This window comes from Coregonus clupeaformis, chromosome 24, assembly GCF_020615455.1.
Source record: "Coregonus clupeaformis isolate EN_2021a chromosome 24, ASM2061545v1, whole genome shotgun sequence".
Classification (NCBI taxonomy): Eukaryota; Metazoa; Chordata; class Actinopteri; order Salmoniformes; family Salmonidae; genus Coregonus; species Coregonus clupeaformis.
The window spans coordinates 40236579-40262698 of NC_059215.1; the positions used below are offsets into that span (position 1 = coordinate 40236579).

At 44.8% G+C, this 26120-nt stretch overlaps 1 protein-coding gene across 2 annotated transcripts; it reads left to right on the forward strand.

Annotated features, from left to right (window-relative positions):
* Positions 1-164: 164 nt before the first annotated feature.
* On the forward strand, positions 165-25996 carry LOC121538131 (transketolase). Of its 2 annotated transcripts, none has more exons than XM_041845922.2 (14): positions 165-523; positions 3750-3867; positions 5183-5296; positions 6065-6162; positions 14177-14368; positions 14485-14603; positions 16638-16834; positions 17008-17172; positions 18174-18318; positions 18918-19048; positions 19215-19298; positions 19884-19977; positions 24114-24236; positions 25420-25996. In XM_041845922.2, the coding sequence occupies exons 1-14, from the start codon at positions 417-419 to the stop codon at positions 25605-25607; spliced, it is 1875 nt and encodes a 624-aa protein (XP_041701856.2). In that variant the 5' UTR covers positions 165-416; the 3' UTR covers positions 25608-25996. The 2 variants fall into 2 exon arrangements, with proteins under 2 accessions (XP_041701856.2, XP_041701855.2); XM_041845921.2 differs by having other exon boundaries at positions 167-523; positions 18174-18330.
* Positions 25997-26120: the final 124 nt, after the last annotated feature.

The following is a 26120-nucleotide window of genomic DNA, read 5'->3' on the forward strand; positions in this document are numbered from 1 at the left end:
TTAGCCTACGAAAGGTCATTATGCCGCTGCCAGCCCTGTTGTGTGGCCCTGCAGTACGAGCGGCTGTGTATGACGCCGAGTGAGGACGGGGGCGTGACAGTAAGTCCATTGCACTTGCCCTTGGCAACTCCGCCTCCACCATTTCGCCCATGTGTGACGGTTTGGGACTTAAGCTACTTTGTGCACTGCCACGCAAACGCACTCTGCGATCGTTGAGCCCGTGTGCTGTCTATCTCACCCTTTAGCTCTAGATTAGCCATATTCATAGGTTTACCAACGCCCCCTCACTCTGTCATTCTCTCTGACTCTATCCCCGGCACAGGTTCAAGGCGATCTTTACCCTGACGTTGTTCGTGTTTTTATCCCGGACAGTATTTTACTTAGTTAAAATTTATTTTTGACAGAAGTGCGCACAGATGGAGGACTATCACAAACCCGACCAGCAGACCCTGCAGGCGCTTAGGAACATCGCCAACCGGCTCAGGATCAATTCTATCAAGGCTACAACTGCTGCAGGCAGTGGGTAAGCACCATGCTTTAAAGAATGCTTCAAAATAAAAAGAAATGTGCGATATGAGGTGTCCATGCAGACTATGTGATAGGTTTACATGCGTAATGTCCATGGCTCGGACATTGTGTGCGTGTATTACGCATCGCTCCAGAAAAGGCTACTGTTCTTAATTTTACCCTTACAATGCCATCCATTTGGCATTAATATTTGACATGAATAAAATGTGGGTTTTAAACCATGCTATTACATATAGATGTAGATAAAATGTGCAGCAATTTTGTTGTCTTATTATGTTGTAATAGACTACTCGTTGCAGGTGCATTGATACATTATTTTCGATTGTGCAGTAACGTAACGGTATGCCTTTTTATCTTTGAATGCATATTTTTTCTGGTTATGTAAGATGAGAGCGAAAACTCATTCAATCTGATTCAATAATGAATGGGTCGTTACACGTGGTGGCGACGTGGGGTTCGTCCACTGCAACTAAAGGGACCGCGTTAGTGCCTTCCTCTTCGCAGAGCGAAACGATTGTTGACGGGCTGATTGATGCTTGTCGGCCCACCGGGACCTGGACAATCACCGACCAATGCCCTCCCTTTCTATAATTATTTATTCAGGCTTGTCCTTGGTATATATTTTTTCGGCACACGATATTGGGGAAAGAGAAATGACAGATAGGAGTAAATGTTGTTAGAACAAATGTAGTTTATATTTTGAGACATTCATTCATTCGATTTTCTTATTTCCTTAGGCCTATTTATTACAGTATAGTAAACAGCTCACATAAAATATGCTATTAGAGCCATAATAACCAGGGACATCAACCCTTTAGTAAATGTTTCTACATTTATTTATCTGTTTATTGATGATTTAATTCAATAAATATTTCATTTATTCATTGTCTGTTTTGACCACCTTTCTGTTTCAGGTTGAATTAAAAAATATATATATATAAACAAATTCTGGTGGGTACCTGGCACCTGTGCTATGGTGAAGTATTACAAATGGGCATGCACTGTTTGGAATCTCAATATGTTATAGATGCTTTCAAAAAAACCTTGTTATATTGATGTCTTTTGCATTTTGCTTCAAGCATGGAGTTTTGGCAATAAACAAAATAAGTGCTTTTGTGGTCTGCTGTAATAAAACTGTCTAAAGTGTTGGGTAACTGTCTAACCCTGACTGAATGTATTGAAGAGGGTCTGCCCTATGTAACAGGCAAATAGAGGATTGATTGTTGGGAATTACAGTGAGGGGAAAAAAGTTTTTGATCCCTTGCTGATTTTGTACGTTTGCCCACTGACAAAGAAATGATCAGTCTATAATTTTAATGGGAGGTTTATTTGAACAGTGAGAGACAGAATAACAACAAAAAAATCCAGAAAAACGCATGTCAAAAATGTTATAAATTGATTTGGATTTTAATGAGGGAAATAAGTATTTGACCCCCTCTCAATCAGAAAGATTTCTGGCTCCCAGGTGTCTTTTATACAGGTAACGAGCTGAGATTAGGAGCACACTCTTAAAGGGAGTGCTCCTAATCTCAGCTTGTTACCTGTATAAAAGACACCTGTCCACAGAAGCAATCAATCAATCAGATTACAAACTCTCCACCATGGCCAAGACCAAAGAGCTCTCCAAGGATGTCAGGGACAAGATTGTAGACCTACACAAGGCTGGAATGGGCTACAAGACCATCGCCAAGCAGCTTGGTGAGAAGGTGACAACAGTTGGTGCGATTATTCGCAAATGGAAGAAACACAAAATAACTGTCAATCTCCCTCGGCCTGGGGCTCCATGCAAGATCCCACCTCGTGTGTTTGCAATGATCATGAGAACGGTGAGGAATCAGCCCAGAACTACACAGGAGGATCTTGTCAATGATCTCAAGGCAGCTGGGACCATAGTCACCAAGAAAACTATTGGTTACACACTACGCTGCGAAGGACTGAAATCCTGCAGCGCCCGCAAGGTCCCCCTGCTCAAGAAAGCACATATACAGGCCCGTCTGAAGTTTGCCAGTGAACATCTGAATGATTCAGAGGAGAACTGGGTGAAAGTGTTGTGGTCAGATGAGACCAGAATTGAGCTCTTTGGCATCAACTCAACTCGCCGTGTTTGGAGGAGGAGGAATGCTGCCTATGACCCCAAGAACACCATCCCCACCATCAAACATGGAGGTGGAAATATTATGCTTTGGGGGTGTTTTTCTGCTAAGGAGACAGGACAACTTCACCGCATCAAAGGGACGATGGACAGGGCCATGAACCGTCAAATCTTGGGTGAGAACCTCCTTCCCTCAGCCAAGGCATTGCAAATGGGTCGTGGATGGGTATTCCAGCATGACAATGACCCAAAACACACGGCCAAGGCAACAAAGGAGTGGCTCAAGAAGAAGCACATTAAGGTTCTGGAGTGGCCTAGCCAGTCTCCAGACCTTAATCCTATAGAAAATCTGTGGATGGAGCTGAAGGTTCGAGTTGCCAAACGTCAGCCTCGAAACCTTAATGACTTGGAGAAGATCTGCAAAGAGGAGTGGGACAAAATCCCTCCTGAGATGTGTGCAAACCTGGTGGCCAACTACAAGAAACGTTTGACCTCTGTTGTTGCCAACAAGGGTTTTGCCACCAAGTACTAAGTCATGTTTTTTGAGGGGTCAAATACTTATTTCCCTCATTAAAATGCAAATCAATTTATAACATTTTTGACATGCGTTTTTCTGGATTTTTTTGTTGTTATTCTTTCTCTCACTGTTCAAATAAACCTACCATTAAAATTATAGACCGATCATGTCTTTGTCAGTGGGCAAATGTACAAAATCAGCAGGGGATCAAATACTTTTTTCCCTCACTGTAGTGTTAACGCTTTATTACAGTTGGTACACAGACTAATATAGGCTTACCCCAGCACTCAATGAAGAATGAAAATCAGAGTTGAAGTCTGGGTGATCAAGTAGAGCTGAAGATGCCTTTGTTTCCTTTGATGCTCCAACAGTGTGTGCGTCTTGTGTGAAGTCTTGGCTCTGACTGTCAATGTGTCTGCATGTGTGTGTCTACTGGAAATATGGGAGGACCATGTAATAGTCTATACTGATTGTAGGTCATTTAGTGTGTGTGTGACACTTTCCAGCTATACACTTCAGTGTGACCTGAGCACATGGAGGTGTGTGTTTATTTGTGCATGTGTCAGTCAGAGCCCTGGTCTGACCCCTTTTCCTGTCCTCTCTGGCCTTCAGACACCCCACATCATGCTGCAGTGTGGCAGAGATCATGTCTGTGCTCTTCTTCAACACCATGAAGTACCGCCCTGAGGAACCCCGGAACATCAACAGCGACCGCTTCGTCCTCTCCAAGGTACCACTCTCACCCCGTCTAGACATCCCTAACCACTAAACCTCCCTCCAGGGGAATACAGGCATCCCAGGCCCAGATAGTTGTAAAACGTTTATATGCACAGTGTGAAGGCTTCCAAAGGTGCACTTTCCCTTATTAATTTGAAGTGATTTAACCTTAATGGCTCTGTGCTCAACCTGTTTAAATTCTATGTTATTGAGTTTGTGATAAAGTATGTGTGAGTGTGCCGTCTGCCAAATCCATTCTAAAGCAGTGCCTACATGTTCACCTCTAAGGTAAGGCCTACTGTAGTAGCTAAGCTCCTCCCCTTCCTTAATGACCTCATCAGCCTCATTGGACAGATGTGGGACACGTCTTTCAGTGCCCACCTGGGCATCAGACTCAGTTCAATCAAGTTTGCCAGAGTAGATTGTCAGAGTGGTTAGAGCCCTTAGCCAGCACCAGGGCTCTGTATCAAACTAATTTCATTTCCAAGAAACGACCTGATGAATTGATGGAAAGCTGTATATTCATAGGATTTTAACCAGTCAGATTGCATTGGCCAGTCTGTGCTGGGAAGAGCCAGCCATATGATTAGAGTTTTTAAAGGCCCAATTTGTAGAGTAAGCATGTAACCTGGTGCAGGAACCTGGGACCTTTAGGAGACAGACTGGGAGGCGGGAATGTAATCCTATTGGGACTACTGGAATATCATTCATTTGGAGGTGTGGAAGGAAGAACGTTTGGGATGAGTTTCTCAATCCCAGAAGTGAAAGTGGTCCAGGCACAGAGTGTGATACTGTATGTGAGAGTCTAACATAGGGAATAACAGCTATACAAGGTGGTTGCAGTGAATGGTTGAAGTTTGTTTACAATAGCTAGGGTCCGTTGTGTATGTTCTGTCTGCATAACTTGTATCTGTGTGACTGTTCTCTCTCTCTCTCTCTCTCTCTCTCTCTCTCTCTCTCTCTCTCTCTCTAACTCTGTTGCTCCCTCTCTTTATCTCTCTCTAACTCTGTCCCTCCCTCTCTCTCTCTCTCACTCTCTCTCTCTCTCTCTCTCTCTCTCTCTCTCTAACTCTGTCTCTCTCTCTTTCTCTAACTCTGTCCCTGTCTCTCTCTCTCTCTCTCTCTCTCTCTCTCTCTCTCTCTCTCTCTCTCTCTCTCTCTCTCTCTCTCTCTCTCTCTCTCTCTCTCTCTCTCTCTCTCTCTCTCTCTCTCTCTCTCTCTCTCTCTCTCTCTCTCTCTCTCTCTCTCTCTCTCTCTCTCTCTCTCTCTCTCTCTCTCTCTCTCTCTCTCTCTCTCTAACTCTGTCCCGCTCTCTCTCTCTCCTCCAGGGTCATGCAGCCCCGGTGCTTTACGCGGTGTGGGCCGAGACAGGCTACCTGAAGGAGAGCGAACTGCTCAACCTCCGTAAGGTCGACTCCATCCTGGAGGGACATCCTGTGCCGGTGAGAACAGGATCAGGAAGTGACCTATCAATCCACATGACACAACCTTGTTTGGCCCACAAATCATCTCTTCACTCCACTAACCCAGCGAGAGTCAGCCTTTCAAAAGCCTGGCTTATCTTTGGCCCTTTCTTCTTCAGACCCGTTCACCCATGACTGTTTGTTACCTGTGGTCTCTTCTGAACTACAACTAACATGGTCAAATGTATCCTCCAATGCCAAACTTGTCTCTTTTTCAGAGCACTGGTATTCCCTTGTTGAAGAGAGGAAGTCTGAGCACACAACATACACTATATACTGTAGTGTAGAGTGTATGTCACAAAGCTGTGCTTGTGTGACAGAGACAGGCTGTCCAAGGCCCCTTTTGTGTGCACGCAGAGTAACTTCCTAGTAATGCCATGCTCTGTTCACACACACTGATTCCCTCAATGGATTCAGTGTCTCTTCATATAATGCTTACACATTGATTTACCCTGTTGAGCTGTTAATATGACCACTGAATGAATGTGTATATTTAGGAAGTGTGTTTGAGAGGAAGTGTGTGTTTTGTGGACAGTATGTGATTTTGATGGTAATGAGACTGAATGTGGGTGTGTTTTGGCTGAGCAGGTAGTCTTTGTGTGGGATTAGTTGATGTCTGCGCAATTTAACAGTATAATTGATGTAATGTTTGATGACTTTGATGAATGTGTGTTTGTTGGTGTAATGCAGGTTTATTATGTGCTGTGATGTGTTTGTGTAATGTCTAACATTTGTGTGTGTAAACAGAAACAGCAGTTTGTGGATGTGGCCACCGGCTCTCTTGGACAGGGTCTAGGGGCTGCCTGCGGGATGGCCTACACTGGGAAATACTTTGACAAGGCCAGGTGAGACCATACTCCCACATACACACCTCTGTACATAATATGGACTTTCGCATAGAACTCAGTGAGATGCTCGACACCCCTCTAAGGTCATGCTTTAGTTGCGTGGTCATACGTTGTCTGGCTATACAAGAACACACAGAGATAGACCAACACACAAATAATCAGATACATAGCATAGACAAAGGGAAGTAAGCACAAGGAAATATATGCAATTAAATACATCAGATACACCTACTATGAACATATACTGTGATACTCTCCCACACATAGGCATAGAGTGGCCCATTCATAGACAAAGGCATGCATGGACACAATACACACACCTATACTCATGGTGCACACTCTCAGCAAACAATAACTCAACCTGACATCTGACATTTCAGCTCCCCTAAGGAGAGTAGATGCAAGCTGACAGCCATAGCTGGTCTTGTATGTAGGGGCGTGGAGAGAGGCTGGCCGTTTCACTACTGAACATGGTTTGGAAGCCAGCTTCTTTATTGTGCACGACGAGTTCTAGAATGGCCATGTGAACACTGGCAGACAATGGAGCCTGGAATGCTGTCTATGGCAATCTGCATATGACAAAGCAGATTCCCCTTCATATCTGAATACATAGACAAAGCTATAACAGTAGAGGATAGCTGTGCTGTACTTTGGGGTTAGGGATAGACTTTGAAAAACGTTTAAATATTTTTTTGTTTTGTTGCTATTCTCTGGTTTCATTTTCGGACCGCATAACAAAGCAGTCTGCCGTAGAATGTATATGTGTGATGGGTTGGCTGCGCCTTCTCTGCATTTTGTGTTCAGTCAATTCTTCTGCTCTAATAATCAGGGCTGCGAGAGAGCCACTCTCTTTTGCTCTTCTCACTCCCTTATCTCTCTCACTACTAACCCTTGCTTTGTTTGTTATTTTTCATATTATGTCTATCTCTGATAAGCTACTCAGGAAAGGGCTAAAAATGGTCCATATTAATATATGTAGCCTTAGAAATAAGGTTCATGAAATCAATAACCTTCTTAACATCAGATAACATTAATATATTAGCCATTTCTGAGACTCACTTAGATAATTCCTTTGATACAGCAGTAGCAAAACAAGGATATAACATCTACAGAAGAGACAGGAATGCCTATCTAGATAATGTGTGTGAAATGCTTGATAGTGTATGTGATGTAAACAGAGAAGTCTACTTTCTTGGGGACCTGCATATTGTCTGGTTTTCATCAAGCTGTCTGCTCAAGAGGAAGGTTCTCACTGTAACCAGTGCCTGTAATCTGGTTCAGGTTAATGATCAACCTACCAGGGTATTTACAAACACTACAGGAACTATCAACATGAACTATCAACTATATCATGTATTGATCACATTTTTACTAATACTGTAGAACTTTGTTCTAAAGATGTATCCGTACCCATTGGATGCAGTGATCACAATATAGTGGCTATATCCAGGAAAGCCAAGGTTCCAAAAGCTGGACATAAAATAGTGGATAAGAGATCATAGAGAAGATCTTACTGTGACTCTTATGTGGATGATGTAAACAATATTTGTTGTTGTGATTAATAAGGAGCATCTAGACACTGCACTTGATGATGAGAAGGGGCAAAAGGAGTAGCTAGAAAGTCTGGCTGCACATCTGACTGGCTGACTTACTGCAAATTGAGAAATTATGTGACTAAACTAAACAAAAAGAAGAAACTGTATTATGAAGCCAAGATCAATGATTTAAAGAATGATGGGAAAAAAACTTTAAATTAAATGATGGTCTGAAAAACAAATTAAACTCAATTTTTCATCAAATCAGATGGCTTATTCATCACAAAGCCATTTCATGGTGCCAATTATTTGAATGATTACTTAATTGGCAAAGTGGACAAACTTAGGCAGGAAATGTCAACAACAAACAGTGAGCCATTATATTCGTGCATTAAAAAAACGAATAATGAAAAAAGAATTGTAATTTTGAATTTTGTAAAGTTAGTGTGGGAGAGGTGGAAACATTATTGTTATCGATCAATAATGACAAACCTCCTGGCATTGACAACTTAAATGGAAAGCTACTGAGGATGGTAGCTGACCATATAGCCACTCCTATATGTCATATCTTTAATCTGAGCCTAGAGGAAAGGGTTTGTTCTCAGGCCTGGAGGGAAGCCAAAGTCATTCCGCTACCCAAGAATGGTAAAGCGGCCTTTACTGTTTCTAACAGCCAACCTATCAGCTTGCTGCCAGCTCTTAGCAAAACTGTTGCTGTAAACAAATTAATAACAGACTTTCAGCATGCTTATAGAGAAGGGCACACAACATGTACTGCACTGACACAAATGACTGATGATCGGTTGAAATAAATGTATAATAAGATTGTGGGAGGTTGTGGGAGCTGTACTGTTAGATTTCAGTAACGCCTTTGATATTATTGACCATAACCTGTTGTTGAAAAAACTCTCCCAAATCTGTTGTTGAAAAACCTCTCCCATATGTGGATTCAGAGCTATCTAGCTAATAGAACACAGAGTTTTCTTTAATGGAAGCTTCTCTGATGTTAAACATGTAATGTGTGGTGTATTGTAGGGCAGCTCTCTATGCCCTCTACTCTTTTCTATTTTTACCAATGACCTGCCACTGGCATTAAACAAAGCCTGTGTGTCTGTGTATGCTAATGATTCAACCCTATATATAACTGCCTTAATGTTGCAGGACCCCAGGAAGAGTAGCTGCTGCCTTGGCAGCAGCTAATGGGGATCCTTAATAAATACAAATACAAATATATATGCGTCAGCAACCACAGCTATTGAAATCACTACAACCCTAAACAAAGAATTGCAGTCAGTTTTAGAATGGGTGACCAGTAATAAACTGGTCCAGAACATCTCTAAAACTAAGTGTATTGTATTTGGTACAAATCATTCCCTAAGTTCTAGACCTCAGCTGAATCTGGTAATGAATGGTGTGGCTGTTGAGAAAATTGAGGAGACTAAATTACTTGGTGTTACCTTAGATTGTAAAACTGTCATGTTCAAAACATATTAATTCAATGGTTGTAAAGATTGGGAGAGATCTGTCCATGATGCTCTGCTTTTTTGACACCACACTCTACAAAGCAAGTCCTGCAGGCTCTAGTTTGATCTTATCTTGATTATTGTCCAGTCATCTGGTTAAGTGCTGCAAAGAAGGACCTAGTTAAGCTGCAGCTGGCCCAGAACAGAGCTGCACATTTTGCTCTTCATTGTAATCAGAGGGCTAATATCAATACTATGCATGCCAGTCTCTTGGCTAAGACTTAAGGAAAGACTGACTGCATCGCTTCAATGTGTTGGAAATTGCAACTTGTCAACTTACACACAGCACTTACCCCACCAGACATGACACCAAGGGCCTTTTCACAGTCCCCAGGTCCACAACAAATTCAAGGAAACATACAGTATTATACAGAGCCATGATTGCATGGAACTCCCTTCTATCTCATATAGTGCAAGTGAACAGCAAACCTGGTTTCAAAAAACAAATAAAGCAACACCTCACGGCACAACGCCTCTCCCCCATGTGACCTACTTGTTGTGTGTATGTACTGACATGTATGTGTAACTGATAAATGCAAACACACACACACTACATGGTAATGTACAGTGGGGAAAAAAAGTATTTAGTCAGCCACCAATTGTGCAAGTTCTCCCACTTAAAAAGACGAGAGAGGCCTGTAATTTTCATCATAGGTACACGTCAACTATGACAGACAAAATGAGAAAAATAAATCCAGAAAATCACATTGAAGGATTTTTAATGAATTTATTTGCAAATTATGGTGGAAAATAAGTATTTGGTCAATAACAAAAGTTTCTCAATACTTTGTTATATACCCTTTGTTGGCAATGACACAGGTCAAACGTTTTCTGTAAGTCTTCACAAGGTTTTCACACACTGTTGCTGGTATTTTGGCCCATTCCTCCATGCAGATCTCCTCCAGAGCAGTGATGTTTTGGGGCTGTCGCTGGGCAACACAGACTTTCAACTCCCTCCAAAGATTTTCTATGGGGTTGAGATCTGGAGACTGGCTAGGCCACTCCAGGACCTTGAAATGCTTCTTACGAAGCCACTCCTTCGTTGCCCGGCGGTGTGTTTGGGATCATTGTCATGCTGAAAGACCCAGCCACGTTTCATCTTCAATGCCCTTGTTGATGGAAGGAGGTTTTCACTCAAAATCTCACGATACATGGCCCCATTCATTCTTTCCTTTACACGGATCAGTCGTCCTGGTCCCTTTGCAGAAAACAGCCCCAAAGCATGATGTTTCCACCCCCATGCTTCACAGTAGGTATGGTGTTCTTTGGATGCAACTCAGCATTCTTTGTCCTCCAAACACGACGAGTTGAGTTTTTACCAAAAAGTGATATTTTGGTTTCATCTGACCATATGACATTCTCCCAATCCTCTTCTGGATCATCCAAATGCACTCTAGCAAACTTCAGACGGGCCTGGACATGTACTGGCTTAAGCAGGGGGGACACGTCTGGCACTGCAGGATTTGAGTCCCTGGCGGCGAGTGTGTTACTGATGGTAGGCTTTGTTACTTTGGTCCCAGCTCTCTGCAGGTCATTCACTAGGTCCCCCGTGTGGTTCTGGGATTTTTGCTCAACGTTCTTGTGATCATTTTGACCCCACGGGGTGAGATCTTGCGTGGCAGTTGTAGTCTTCATTTCCAAATAATTGGTAAAGTATTTTGTCTGTAATGTCTTTTTCGTTATGTTTCGGGACCCAGTAAGACTAGCTGTCACCATTGGCGTCGGCTAATGGGGATCCTAATAAAATCAACAACAACAAAAAAACGTGCTCTTGGGCCTCCCGAGTGGTGCAGCGGTCTAAGGCACTGAATCACAGTGCTAGACGCGTCACTACAGACCCGGGTTCGATCCTGGATTGTATCACAACCGGCCGTGATCAGGGAGTCCAATAGGGCGGCGCACAATTGGCCCAGCATCGTCCGGGTTAGGGGAGGGTTTGGCTAGTGGGGGCTTTACTTGGCTCATCGCGCTCTAGCGACTCCTTGTGGCGGGCCGGGCGCCTGTAGGCTGACCTCGTCGTCAGGTGAACAGTGTTTCCTCCTACACATTGGTGCGGCTGACTTCCGGGTTAAACGGGTGGGTGTTAAGAAGCGCGGTTTGGCGGGTCATGTTTTCGGAGGATGCATGACTGGACCTTCGCCCCCCACCCTTTTTATTTTGCTCTCTCTCTCTCTCTCTCTCTCTCTCTCTCTCTCTCTCTCTCTCTCTCTCTCTCTCTCTCTCTCTCTCTCTCTCTCTCTCTCTCTCTCTCTCTTTCTCTATACTGCCCTCTCTCTCTTCCTTGCAATCTCTCTCTTGCCCCCCCCCCCCTCTCTAAGGGAAACTACTGAGCTACTGTAGCATCCAGCCTCAACTCTGACTCATCTGTATGTAAGATTGCTTTCATTACACAATCTTTCTCTTATAGTCTGTGACCCCAAAACACACAGCCTTACATGCTCAGGTCAGGGTCACGGATAAAGAGAGTGATCTGTGAATCAAATGTGTGTCAAATACACTTAGCAGGATGGTGAGAATTAGTGAGTCAAAATGCCACATTACATCTTTAAAACCTCACTTACAGGGGTAATAAAAAACTAAACATAAGCATGGGAAGCATAGAAATAGTGCACATTGAACAGCTATACCGCTTCTTAGAATCACTTTCAATGCGAAGATGTTTAATTTATTTAGCAAATGGAGTTTGAATATGATTATCCATGCTTAGCTAATCAAAGTCAACGTAAAACAATTTGGTGCAGGTTCACGAGGGGGTGCGTTGAGACAACGTTTCCCTGTCGTTGGTTCTATGTTTGCCAGACCGGCCTGAGGGCTCTCAGTACCGGTTTGGACAGTATGAGCTGTCAGTTTGTGTTCTGTTCTCACCTTGTACTCTCCCTGGGACAAATCTGTGGCATCTCTGTCTGAAGAGATCAGCTTTAGACTAGACTACTTGCCTCAACCAAGGCATTATTCCTCCAAAACAATAGAACAGTCATTTATCCATTCATATTTTGATATCTACTTTTGCCCTTCATTACCATGTAATTAACGAGCTACATAATCACCATTATCATCAACTCATATGTTATAACAACCAGTCAGTCAACACACTGCTATTAGATCATATACACAATATATACAAAAATATGTGGACACCCCTTCAAATTAGTGGATTCGGCTATTTCAGCCACACCCGTTGCTGACAGGTGTATAAAATCGAGCACACAGCAATGCAATCTCCATAGACAAACATTGGCAGTAGAATGGCCTTACTGAAGAGCTCAGTGACTTTCAACGTAGCTCTGTCATAGGATGCCACCTTTCCAAGTCAGTTCCTCAAATTTCTGCCATGCTAGAGCTGCCCCGGTCAACTGTAAGTGCTGTTATTGTGAAGTGGAAACGTATAGGAGCAACAAATGCTCAGCAGCAAAGTGGTTGGCCACACAAGCTCACCGAACGGGACCCTCGAGTGCTGAAGCGCGTAAAAATTGTCTGTCCTCGGTTGCAACACTCACTACCAAGTTCCAACTGCCTCTGGAAGCAACGTCAGCACAAGAACTGTTAGATTGGAGCTTCATGAAATGGTTTCCATGGTCGAGCAGTCACACACAAGCCTAAGATCACCATGCGCAATTCCAAGCGTCAGCTGGAGTGGTGTAAAGCTCGCCGCCATTGGACTCTGGAACAGTGGAAACATGTTCTCTGGAGTGATGAATCACGCTTCACCATCTGGCAGTCCAACGGATGAATCTGGGTTTGGCGGACACCAGTAGAACGCTACCTGCCCGAATGCGTAGTGCCAACTGTAAAGTTTGGTGGAGGAGGAATAATGGTCTGGGGCTGTTTTTCATGGTTCGGGCTTGGCCCCTTAGTTCCAGTGATGAGAAATCTTAATGCTACAGCATACAATGACATGCTAGACGATTCTGTGCTTCCAACCTTGTGGCAACAGTTTGGGGAAGGCCCTTTCCTGTTTCAGCATGACAATGCCCCCGTGCACAAAGCGAGGTCCATACAGAAATGGTTTGTTGAGATCGGTGTGGAAGAACTTGACTGGCCTGCACAGAGCCCTGACCTCAACCCCATCGAACACCTTTGGGATGAATTGGAACGCTGACTACGAGCCAGGCCTAAACGCCCAACATCAGTGCCCGACCTCACAAATGCTCTTGTGGCTGAATGGAAGCAAGTCCCCACAGCAATGCTCTAACATCTAGTGGAAAGCCTTCCCAGAAGAGTGGAGGCTGTTATAGCAGCAAAGGGGGGACCAACTCCATATTAATGCCCATGATTTTGGAATGAGATGTTCGACAAGTAGGTGTCCACTTACTTTTGGTCATGTAGTGTACCATCATAGACGTCTTAGATTGTGTTGATTTGATTTAAATTGCATTGGTGTGTTGGTGCAGGGAAGGGCTTTCTGTCTGTCTGTGGGTAGTGAGAGGTGCTGCAGCTCCCCTGAGGCAAGAGTAACTGGGAGTAACAGGGAGGGAGGCTGTTAAGCGGGATCTGGTCCAGGTGTCTGTGGCTCCCTCTCTGGGCTCCGGAATGCTGTCCGGTTCGGAATGCGTGCCATAATGTGTCGTGTCTCAGCCTATCTTCTCGCTTTAATGAGAATGTGTCTATTTGACTGGAAAGCTGTCAGACCCTGTTAACCATGCAGGGTGATAGGAGCTCCGAGAGGGTTTCAACTGTTCCTGTTCGCTCTGTATCGGGGAGGGCGGTTGAGGGGGGCTCATTTCGAAGATGAAGGGAGTGGAAAATTTTAAGCCGAGAGGGGAGGAGATGTTGAGGGAGAGTATTATATTTCTGCTCCTTTGTGTTGCATTTCATCCCTTAAGTCAATCAAGTGGTAATCAATTGAAAAGTGTGGATTAGTCATAACTGTACATGTTTATTAGTGTTTATATTTTACAAAAGTTTGCTGCTGTGATCTTGCGTCTAATTCTGTCTGTGTCTGTCCCTCTGTAGCTACAGTGTGTACTGCCTGCTGGGTGATGGGGAGATGTCTGAGGGCTCGGTGTGGGAGGCCATGGCCTTTGCCTCCTACTACCAGCTGGACAACCTGGTTGCCATCCTGGACATCAACCGTCTGGGCCAGAGTGACCCAGCTCCCCTGCAGCACCATGTGGAGAAGTACCAGAAACGCTGCGAAGCCTTCGGGTGAGTACTGGGAGAAAGTCTGTCCTAGAAAATGTGTGGCCTAGAGACCATGAAAGTGGGCCTGAGAATGTAAATGACTCCCACCAATCTTCCCTGGTGTGTGCATGTGTTTGTAGGTGGAATGCCATCATTGTGGATGGGCACAGTGTGGAGGAGCTGACTAAGGTTCTGAGCCAACCCCGTCATCAGCCCACCGCCATCATAGCCAAAACCATCAAGGGCAAGGGAATCCCAGGTACACACTCCCCTACAGTAATACACCTCAACAGATACCCAATCCCATGCGCCCCTATAGGTACTAGTACAGACGGGTTCACCCAGAGACTAACCAAACCCTAATACTATACCAGGGGGATGAGATGGAAACCCTGCTAGCAGCACCGCCTTTTCCTGCAATATACTAACACCGCTTGATTTGGATACTGAAAGACTCCCCTCTACCCATTCACATTCAAATATATCTGTGGTGCTCGGCTGCTGCTTTGTCATCAATACCTACTACCAAACCCCACTAATCCTAAAATCCAAAAGGTATAATCTGTGCCTGTCCCTTAAAATACATAAAGTTATGTCTGATAGACCCGAATCAGCCCTGCCTGTCTTCTATAAGGGGCACCTAAACCTGTGGTAATCCAGGCAGTGCTTTAGCGCATTAGCTGCAGCAGCCTATTAATCCCTCAGAATGTGTAGGATATACTCAGATCACTGGCCTTTGTCTGGCTGTTGTCATAAGAATATGGCTTTTGATGTGGAGCCCTGACCTATAGAATTGTCTTTGATGGCCACTCATGTGTAAGGCTTTGTGATGAGAGAGGGGGGCGTTCAGGAATATGTAATTTACGACAATTTGATGCTGATATCATGTCAAACAGATATATAAAATAAGCAGATTGTCCACCAATCAATGCACTGCTTATCAAATCAAATCACATTTTATTTGCCACATGCGCCGAATACAATAGGTGTAGACATTACAGTGAAATGCTTACTTACAAGCCCTTAACCAAAAATGCAGTGTTTAAGAAAAAAAAATAAAGTTAAGTAAAAAATAGATAAGGAAAAAATTTAAAATAATTAAAGCAGCAGTAAAATAAAATAACAGTAGGGAGGCTATATACAGGGGGTACCGGTACAGAGTCAATGTGCGGGGGCAACGGTTAGTCGAGGTAATTTATGTTATATGTACATGTGGGTAGAGTTAAAGTGACTATGCATAAATAATAAACAGAGTAGCAGCAGTGTAAAAGAGGGGGGTGGGGGGGGGGGGGCAATGCAAATAGTCTGGGTAGCCATGATTAGCTGTTCAGGAGTCTTATGGCTTGGGGGTAGAAGCCTTTTGGACCTAGACTTGGCGCTCCGGTACCACTTGACTAGGGTGTCTGGAGTCTTTGATAATTTTTAGGGCCTTCCTCTGATACCGCCTGGTATAGAGGTCCTGGATGGCAGGAAGCTTGGCCCCAGTGATGTACTGGGCCGTACGCACTACCCTCTGTAGTGCCTTGCGGTCGGAGGCAGAGCAATTTCCATACCAGGCTGTGATGCAACCAGTCAGGATGCTCTCGATGGTGCAGCTGTATAACTTTTTGAGGATCTGAGGACCCATGCCAAATCTTTTCAGTATCCTGAGGGGGAATAGGCTTTGTCGTGCCCTCTTCACGACTGTCTTGGTGTGTTTGGACCATGATAGTTTGGTGATGTGGACACCAAGTAACTTGAAGCTCTCAACCTGCTCCACTACAGCCTGTCGATGAGAATGGGGGCGTGCTCAGTCCTCTTTTATTTCCAGTAGTCCACAATCATCTCCTTTGTCTTGATCACGTTGAGGGAGAGGTTGTTATCCTGGCACCACACGGCCAGGTCTCTGACCTCCTCCCTATAGGCTGTCTCATCGTTGTCGGTGATCAGGCCTACCACTGTTGTGTCGTCGGCAAACTTAATGATGGTGTTGGAGTCATGCCTGGCCATGCAGTCATGGGTGAACAGGGAGTACAGGAGGGGACTGAGCATGCACCCCTGAGGGGCCCCCGTGTTGAGGATCAGCGTGGCAGATGTGTTGTTACCTACCCTTACCATCTGGGGGCGGCCCGTTAGGAAGTCCAGGATCAAGTTGCAGAGGGAGGTGGTTAGTCCCAGGGTCCTTAGCTTAGTGATGAACTTTGAGGGCACTATGTTATATACATACTAAAGCCGTATTTGCTGGGTGTGAGGTAGTGTGATGTCTGTCTGTCTGTGTGTGTGTATTTCATCATGTTCTCTGTGTGTGTTATAGCTGCGGAGGACAAGATGGGCTGGCATGGGAAGCCCGTGCCCAAGGAGATGGCTGAGGGGGTGATGAAGGACATCCAGGCGCGCATCATGAACAGCAACAAGCGGCTGTACCCCGCCACGCCCACTGAGGACGCCCCACCCGTCAGCCTGCGCAACGTCCGCATGCCCAGCGCACCCAGCTACAAACTCGGAGAGAAGGTGTGTGCGTACGTGCGTGTAGTTGAGAGAGAGAGCAAGAGCGTTAGATAGAGAGAGATGCTTTAAGTCCTGGAACAAGGCACAGGCACTATCTTGACTTACATGATGGTGATGGACTGCTACATTGACCTGTGTTTTTAATGAACTAACCCATTGGTTGTGTTTGGCTCCAGATTGCCACGCGGAAGGCCTATGGCATGGCTCTGGCTAAGCTAGGCCGCTACAACAAGCATGTGGTGGCTCTGGATGGAGACACCAAGAACTCCACCTTCTCTGAGCTCTTTAAGAACGAGCACCCCGAACGCTACGTCGAGTGCTACATTGCCGAGCAGAACATGGTAAGCTTAGCTGACACCCAATGCCACATATCTGACCTGAGTCTAGGGCTAGTAGGCTGAACTGAAGTGTACTGCTCACAAAATCTTCTTCTTTTTTTACGAATAATGATACGCTGTTATTGATAGGACTATGTGACATCAATCCAAAATGACCATCAAAGTTCCATCCAGACCATTCGAACTGTAGGCCTGCATGTCTTTGTATTTGAACGGCTGTAGAATGACACACAACTCAGCTTTATCCATCACTATAGTCTAAAACCGGCCTCTTCTGCTTCGTCCCACCCTCATATCTGAATGATTCGCCTCTGACACACAGAGTGCCACACCCCCACTTCTAGGGCCTGAATCCTTCTACCCTTCCTGCCTGATTGGCTAAGAGACTTAGACTCATTCGTAATGTCTCGGCTAGATTCCAGTGGCAGTTCCTTCAGAGGCATCATTAGCAGGTTTAATGGAGATGTATTGTGGCCTGTGACTAGTTGTGACTCCCACACACACAATAGAGAAGTAAAATATAGGTCAGATGTTATTTAGATGAATTAATGATTTACGCTCGTCATGCTGTCACATCAAATATGAATATTATTAAGGGATTGGAACATTGTAATGCTCTGTTGGCTTTCTAAGTATCTAAGTAACGATGCTCTATGCTAGCTAACGACACACTTTGCTTTGCTGTACCTAATGTACATGGCATTGTTTAAACCACCAATATACTGTATTTTCGTGAGTAAAAGTTCTCACTGACAATGTCTCACACAGGCCCCATCCCCTTAGCAAGGCCTCATGGGGAATGGGATTTCTCAGGGCTAACAGGAAATGAAATGGGACAAATATAAAATCTCCGCCATATGAATTGAAAGATGATGGCTCCCTCCTTATGAGTCTAAGGAATGACGTGAGGCACTTTGGGCAGAATGTGAGAACACAAGTTGCTCAGGCTTCTATGTGGTCTTTTAATCATGAACACCGCTTTCCTCCCTCTCCTCGTCTGTCAGGTGAGCATTGCAGTGGGCTGTGCCACGCGGGACCGTAACGTGGTGTTCGCCAGCACCTTCGCCACCTTCTTCACACGTGCCTACGACCAGCTTCGCATGGCCGCCATCTCCGAGAGCAACATCAACCTGTGTGGCTCCCACTGCGGTGTGTCAATCGGTCAGTCCGCCCACTGACCTTTGACCCCCCCCCCCTAGTGACTTGTCTGTGTAATGACCCCTGTGACTTCCTCACTGTGACCCTGACGTAGCTCTCAGCACTTGTTCCTCTGGGACCGATTCAGCCCACTGCAGAAGACTTGGCTTACTGTCACACAGTACTAACACAGTGCTTCCCCTAAAACTGTTTAGGCGGATAGGGCATTTGGCTTCAGTTGGTTTCGATTGAACGTTTTGGTAACACTCCTGCAGTGGGTTGAATCGTTCCCTTGTAATTGACCTCGTGTCGTATAATCCTGTATTATTTCCTGAATCCTGAACTTTGATTTTGTTTCTTCACACTTCCTTCCATCTACTACTGTATCAGTGTGGCTCCGGCCAGCACTCGTTCCCTCCCTCCCTCTCTCTCTCTCTGTGTCATGGAAGTGGTGGTGGCGGGGCGGCCAGGTTTCCTTTTGGTTCGTCAGGTACATTGCATGCCCACGCCGACTCGCCCCACTGAACGCATGCCAGTCCTGTAGCTTTCACTTTCAGCCAGCCCAAACACCCCAAGTGCTGTTCTATCCGACGTGCGTGTATGTGTTCTAGGAGAGGATGGTCCTTCTCAGATGGGCCTTGAAGACATTGCCATGTTCAGAGCCATTCCCACGGCAACCATTTTCTACCCTAGCGACGGTGTGTCCGCTGAAAAAGCTGTGGAGCTGGCCGCCAACACAAAGGTACTCCGCACCCCCTCTGTCACATCTGCCTCTTGCTTTGCGCTCACTCTGCAATATCTTGGGTTCCCACAGCTGCTGAGTATGGCTCTGTTTAGTAAACCTGTCTGACAAATGACAAGGTAATGAAAGTCCAGAGGCTGATTGACATGTTCCATCTGTGTTTCAGGGTGTGTGTTTCATCAGAACCAGTCGCCCAGAGAACGCTGTTCTTTACAACAGCAACGAGGACTTCCATGTGGGACAGGCAAAGGTATGGAGACCAATGATAGCTGAGATCTACTATACACACTGACTAATTAAAGGGCCAATGCAGCTGCTTTTATCTCAATATCAAATCATTTCTGGGTAACAGTTTAGTAACTTACTGTGATTGTTTTCAATTAAAATGGTCAAAATGGAACAGAAATAGCTTCTTAGAAAAATTCAATATATCAAGTAAGAATTTTGCTAGGACTGTCTAAGAAAGGGGCCTAATTGGAGGAGTCTATTGGGAGGGATGTGTAACCTGAAAACTAGCTGTTATTGGCAGAGAGGAGGGCAAACTCTCTTTGCTATTGGTCTATTAACTTACAGTATACAAAAAGCTCCACCCAGCCAAACAAGCTGACATTTCAGGCCTTTTCAAACAGTTCTTACACTAAAAGTGCATTATCAGAATTTTCACAATTTCATAGTATTATTCCAACCTCACAGTGTGGAAATATATATATTTTAAAAAATGTACTGCACTGCTCCTTTAAAGACTTACAACTGTCTTAAAGTACTTACATGCTTGCTAAATTATTTTCATTTGAATATGCCTAGAAAATAGAAACCTCAATCTCCTGTCCACCAGGTTGTGTACAAGACCAACGATGATCATGTGACAGTGATTGGAGCGGGCGTGACCCTTCATGAGGCACTGGCAGCTGCTGAAATGCTAAAGAAAGGTACAGAACCATAATTTCGGAAAGTTACATAGATCCGTCACTGTAACTCAGTCTATTTTATACATTCGCTGTCAGCAAATGTGCTCTTTACCCAGGCACTGATGGCATCAACGTCTTCTGAGTGACACTTGCACGCACACACACACACAAACATGCGCACACACACACAAACATGCACACAAGCACACACATACTGACACTTTGTTGTGAGACTTGTCCCACTAAGGCATTGGACCGTTCAGCATGATCCGGAGCAGGGCAACTGGTGGCAGCCCCCATTTTGAAGGCCCCATGTAGCTCAGTTGGTAGAGCATGGCGCTTGCAACGCCATGGTTGTGGGTTCGATTCCCACGGGGGGCCTGTATGAAAATGTATGCACTCACTAACTGTAAGTCGCTCTGGATAAGAGCGTCTGCTAAATGACTAAAATGTAAATTTAAAATGATATACAGTGCATTCGGAAAGTATTCAGACCAACTTCACTTTTTTTCACATTTTGTTACATTACAGCCTTATTCTAAAATGTACCCCATAATGACAAAGGAAAAACAGGTTGTAAAACATTTTAGCAAAATAAAACCCCGGAATGATCACATTTACCTAAGTATTCAGACCCTTTACTCAGTACTTTGTTGAAGCACCTTTGGCATCGATTACAACCTCGAGTCTTCTTGGGTATGACGCTACAAGCTTGGCACACCTGTATTTGGGGAGTTTCTCCCATTCTTCTCTGCAGATCCTCTCAAGCTCTGTCAGGTTGGATGGGGAGCGTTGCTGCACAGCTATTTTCAGGTCTCTCCAGAGATGTTAGATTGGGTTCAAATCTGGGCTCTGGCTGGGCCACTCAAGGACATTCAGAGACTTGTCCCGAAGCCACTCCTGCGTTGTCTTGGCTGTGTGCTTAGGGTCGTTGTCCTGTTGGAAAGTGAACCTTCGCCCCAGTCTGAGGTCCTGAGCGATCTGGAGCAGGTTTTTATCAAGGATCTCTCTGTACTTTGCTCCGTTCATCTTTCCCTCGTACCTGACTTGTCTCCCAGTTCCTGCCGCTGAAAAACATCCCCACAGCATGATGCTGCCACAACCATGCTCACTGTAGGGATGGTGCCAGGTTTCCTCCAGATGTGACGCTTGGCATTCAGGCAAAAGAGTTCAATCTTGGTTTCATCAGACCAGAGAATCTTGTTTCTCATGGTCTGTGTCCTATAAGTGCCTTGTGGCAAACTCCAAGACTGTCATGTGCCTTTAACTGAGGAGCGGCTTTAATCTGGCTACTCTACCATAAAGGCCTGATTGGTGGAGTGCTACAGAGATGGTTGTTCTTCTGGAAGGTTCTCTGTCAGAGTGACCATCAGGTTGTTGGTCACCTCCCTGACCAAGGCCCTTCTCCCCTGATTGCTCAGTTTGGCCGAGCGGCCAGCTCTAGGAAGAGTCTTGGTGGTTCCAAACTTCTTCCATTTAAGAATGATGGAGAACACTGTGTTCTTGAGGACCTTCAATGCTGCAGACATTTTTTGGTGCCCTTTCCCAGATCTGTGCCTCGACACAATCCTGTCGGAGCTCTATGGACAATTCCTTCAACCTCATGGCTTGTTTTTTGCTCTGACATGCACTGTCAACTGTGGGACCTTATATAGACAGGTGTGTGCCTTTCCAAATCATGTCCAATTAATTTAATTTACCACAGGTGGGTGGACTCCAATCAAGTTGTAGAAACATCTCAAGGATGATCAATGGAAACAGGATGCACCTGAGCTCAATTTCCAGTCTCATAGCAATGGGTCTGAATACTTATGTAAATAAGGTATTTCAGTTTTTTGTTTTTTTATACATTTGCAAAAATGTCTAAACCTGTTTTCGCTTTGTCATTATGGGGTATTTTGTGTAGATTGATGAGGGAAAAAAATAACTGAATCAATTTTAGAATAAGGTTGTGGAAAAAGTGATGGTCTGAATACTTTCCGAATGCACTGTGTGTGTGTGTGTATATATATGTATATAGACATATATATATATATAAACACACAGTACCAGTCAAAAGTTTGGACACACCTACTCATTCAAGGGTTTTTCTTTATTTTTACTATTTTCTACATTGTAGAATAATAATGAAGACATCAAAACTATGAAATACCACATATGGAATCATGTAGTAAACAAAAAAGTGTTAAACAAATCAAAATATATGTTATATTTGAGATTCTTCAAATAGCCACCCTTTGCCTTGATGACAGCTTTGCACACTCTTGGCATTCTTCACCTGGAATGCTTTTCCAACTGTCTTGAAGGAGTTCCCACATATGCTGAGCACTTGTTGGCTGCTTTTCCTTCACTCTGCCGTCCGACTCATCCCAAACCATCTCAATTGGGTTGAGGTCTTGGGATTGTGGAGGCCAGGTCATCTGATGCAGTACTCCATCACTCTCCTTCATGGTAAAATAGCCCTTACACAGCCTGGAGGTGTGTTGGGTCATTGTCCTGTTGAAAAACAAATGATAGTCCCACTAAGCCCAAACCAGATGGGATGGCGTATTGCTGCAGAATGCTGTGGTAGACATGCTGGTTAAGTGTGCCTTGAATTCTAAATAAATCACAGACAGTGTCACAAGCAAAGCACCCCCATAACATAAAACCTCCTCCTCCATGATTTACGGTGGGAACTACACATGCAGAGATCATCCGTTCACCCACACTGCGTCTCACAAAGACACGGCGGTTGGAACCAAAAATCTCCAATTTGGACTCCAGACCAAAGGACACATTTCCACCGGTCTAATGTCCATTGCTTGTTTCTTGGCCCAAGCATGTCTCTTCTTCTTATTGGTGTCCTCTGGTAGTGGTTTCTTTGCAGCAATTCGACCATGAAGGCCTGATTCACACAGTCCCCTTTGAACAGTTGATGTTGAAATGTGTCTGTGACTTGAACTCTGTGAAGCATTTATTTGGCCTGCAATTTCTGAGGCTGGTAACTCTAATGAACTTATCTTCTGCAGCAGATGTAACTCTGGGTCTTCCATTCCTGTGGTGGTCCTCATGAGAGCCAGTTTCATCATAGCGCTTGATGGTTTTTGCGACTGCACTTGAAGAAACTTTCGAAGTTCTTGACATTTTCCGTATTGACTGACATTCATGTCTTAAAGTAATGATGGACTGTCCTATTTGGTAAAAGACCAAGTCCATATTATGGCAAGAACAGCTCAAATAAGCAAAGAGAAACGACAGTCCATCATTGCTTTAAGACATGAAGGTCAGTCAATCTGGAAAATTTCAAGAACTTTGAATGTTTCTTCAAGTGCAGTCGCAAAAACCATTAAGCGCAATGATAAAACTGGCTCTGATAAGGACCGCCACAGGAAAGGAAGACCCAGAGTTACCTCTGCTGCAGAGGATAAATTCATTAGAGTTAACTGCACCTCAGATTGCAGCCCAAATAAATACTTCACAGAGTTCAAGTAACAGACACATCTCAACATCAACTGTTCAGAGGTGACTGCGTGAATCAGGCCTTCATGGTCGAATTGTTGCAAAGAAACCACTACTAAAGGACACCAATAAGAAGAAGAGACTTGCTTGGGCCAAGAAACACAAGCAATGGACATTAGACCGGTGGAAATCTGTCCTTTGGTCTGATGAGTCCAAATGTGAGATTTCTGTTTCCAACCGCCGTGTCTTTATGAGACACAGAGTAGGTGAACGGATGATCTCCACATGTGTGGTTCCCACCGTGAAGCATGGAGGAGGAGGTGTTATATGGTGTGGGGGTGCTTTGCTGGTGACACTGTCTGTGATTTATTTAGAATTCAAGGCACACACACAAAATATATATATATATATTTTACGGCCCCTCATGATGAGTTCAGATTTTTGGTGTTCCCCACCAACATCAAAGTTGCCTATCACTGATCTGGAGTATATGCCAACTGTAGTGGCTGATAGTGGCACCCTTTAAATAAGCATTTAAATAAACACCCCAACAACAGAGTCAGCGCTCCTGCCATCTGTCTCCAGCATTGACAAAAGTCTAGATTTCATTCTACTCTTTATCTGGTATTGGTTAGGAGGAATTCTTCTTTTACATTGACTGAGTGCTGTGTGTCCTTTTCTGTAGCTCGTTATATTATCTTGTGTTTCTCTCTCAGAGAGGATCAACATTCGAGTGATTGACCCTTTCACCATCAAGCCTCTGGACTCCAAGTCCATCATCGAGCACGCCAAGGCCACCAGGGGACGCATCATCACAGTAGAGGACCACTACTATGAGGGTGGGTACTCTGCACACACAGGCTGCCTTCTGAACTCAGGTTATCTTATTCCAGTGGAATATGTGGTAGAGTGCCTCTGAGGTATGTAGTAATATATATAACATTATGCAGTTGCCAGGCATTCCAATGATTTGTGGTTGATGCTCTCTGATATGAAAAAGAAAATGTATGCACTCACTAACTGTAAGTCGCTCTGGTTAAGAGCGTCTGCTAAATGACTAAAATGTAAATGTAAAATGATATTGAGAAGTGTCATGGCTGCAGTATTTGAGCATGTGAAGAAGGAGGAGGAGAAGAGACTAGCGTCCCTCAGTGTTTTTCCACTTCAGCTCTGCTCTGGCCTTTGGGCTTTCACTGACCTAGAAAACAGGAAGGGGGAAAAACACAAGTCCAAAAGTGTGTGTGTGTGGTTTTATTTTGGCGCAGTTGCCTTATTTGTCCTTTGGGATTTATACAGTCCGTTGATGGAACTTAACAAAGAAATGAATAAGCACAGCCATGCCACAGTCAGCATCTTAACATTAACTAACCCCCAACCGAGAAAAACCATGCCGTGACAACCCCCAATCCCCACCCCCATCTATACATGAGCATGAATAGTGCATTATGACAGGTGAGCATGCAAGGACATGGTGGGGGATGGGGGTGGGCGTCCACTCAGAGCCACAGGGGGTGGGAAGAGGGAGAGGAAAGGGAGGCTGTGGTAGGGGCATTAGAGGGGCTGTGTGGAGAGACCCAGGCCTCAAGGACCCTAATAGTGCAGATGGCTACTACAGTAGAGTGGTGGAACGCCCTCTCTCGCCCCCGGCTCCCCTTCGCCACCCCGGGCCTGATTGTCAGTCAATGAGTGGGTGGTGGCATGCCTGTCGGGGAGGCTCAGGTCAGTGATACAGGGTCAGTGGATTGGAAGACAAAGTCGATGTATCAATCGGACTGACTGGCCAGCTACTGTACATGCTGTACAACACAGCGGGGCTTCACTGGACAAAGACAGACCGCTCAGCAAGACGGACACAAATGAGTTAGAGAAGGATGTTAGATATGTAGTCTTAGCACTTAACACATTTGTCCTATGAAGACCCAGAATATAGCGCTCCCTAGTCTTACACTTTGTTACAAATGTTGATGTCAAAAGGGCTATAATATAAATGTGATTGACTGACATGTGGTTGTAATTATTTAGGTGGCCTGGGAGAGGCCGTGTGTTCTGCTGTGGTGAATGAGATCGGCTTCAATGTGCACCGTTTGGCTGTGGCCTACGTTCCCCGCAGTGGCAAACCCACCGAGCTCCTCAAGATCTTCGGCATCGACCGTGACGCCATCGCGCAGGCCGTCCGTAAGATGCTCAGCAGCTCCGCAAATGCCAAATAGACCACTACCGGCATCACAGCATTGTCATGGAAACATCAACAGGGAAGCACATCTGGCACACCCGCTCTCCCTCTCCGAGAATAAGAAGTATGAATCAAAGAATAAAAATTTAAAAAGTGAATATGGGATTGTCAATGTGTTTTTGACCCTTGACCCCTTGTAAGTTCAGTACCCCACTCCCCAACACTCCACCCCATCCCAGAGAAAGTCACGAGTACTGCTGTAGTCTAAGTAAGCGGTGAACGTTTCTTTTAGTAATTTTTGTCTGATTATTTTCACATGCGACACACCCCACGTGAGTGAGTGGACATGGGTCTGGTGTAGAGCACTGTTTTTAGCCCCTCCTCCTGACTGGGACTTCACACCAATAAAGGAATGGTTTCTTCACATCCCTTGTGTCTAAAGGTTTTTTCATGTCTTGTTCTTTCAGGATTTCATGTCCATAATCAAATACCATCATGCACATTCATTCACACACACACCTACAGAGCATAGCCTACATGGCAACACACA

What these genes read in the sequence shown, in the direction of transcription:
- LOC121538131 (XM_041845921.2), top strand. Translation starts at nt 417, where the DNA reads ATGGAGGACTATCACAAACCCGACCAGCAGACCCTGCAGGCGCTTAGG. An exon ending in TCCATGTGGGACAGGCAAAG is followed by an intron (nt 19,299 to 19,883) that starts GTATGGAGACCA and finishes CCTGTCCACCAG; the next exon opens with GTTGTGTACAAGACCAACGA. An exon ending in TGCTGAAATGCTAAAGAAAG is followed by an intron (nt 19,978 to 24,113) that starts GTACAGAACCAT and finishes TTTCTCTCTCAG; the next exon opens with AGAGGATCAACATTCGAGTG.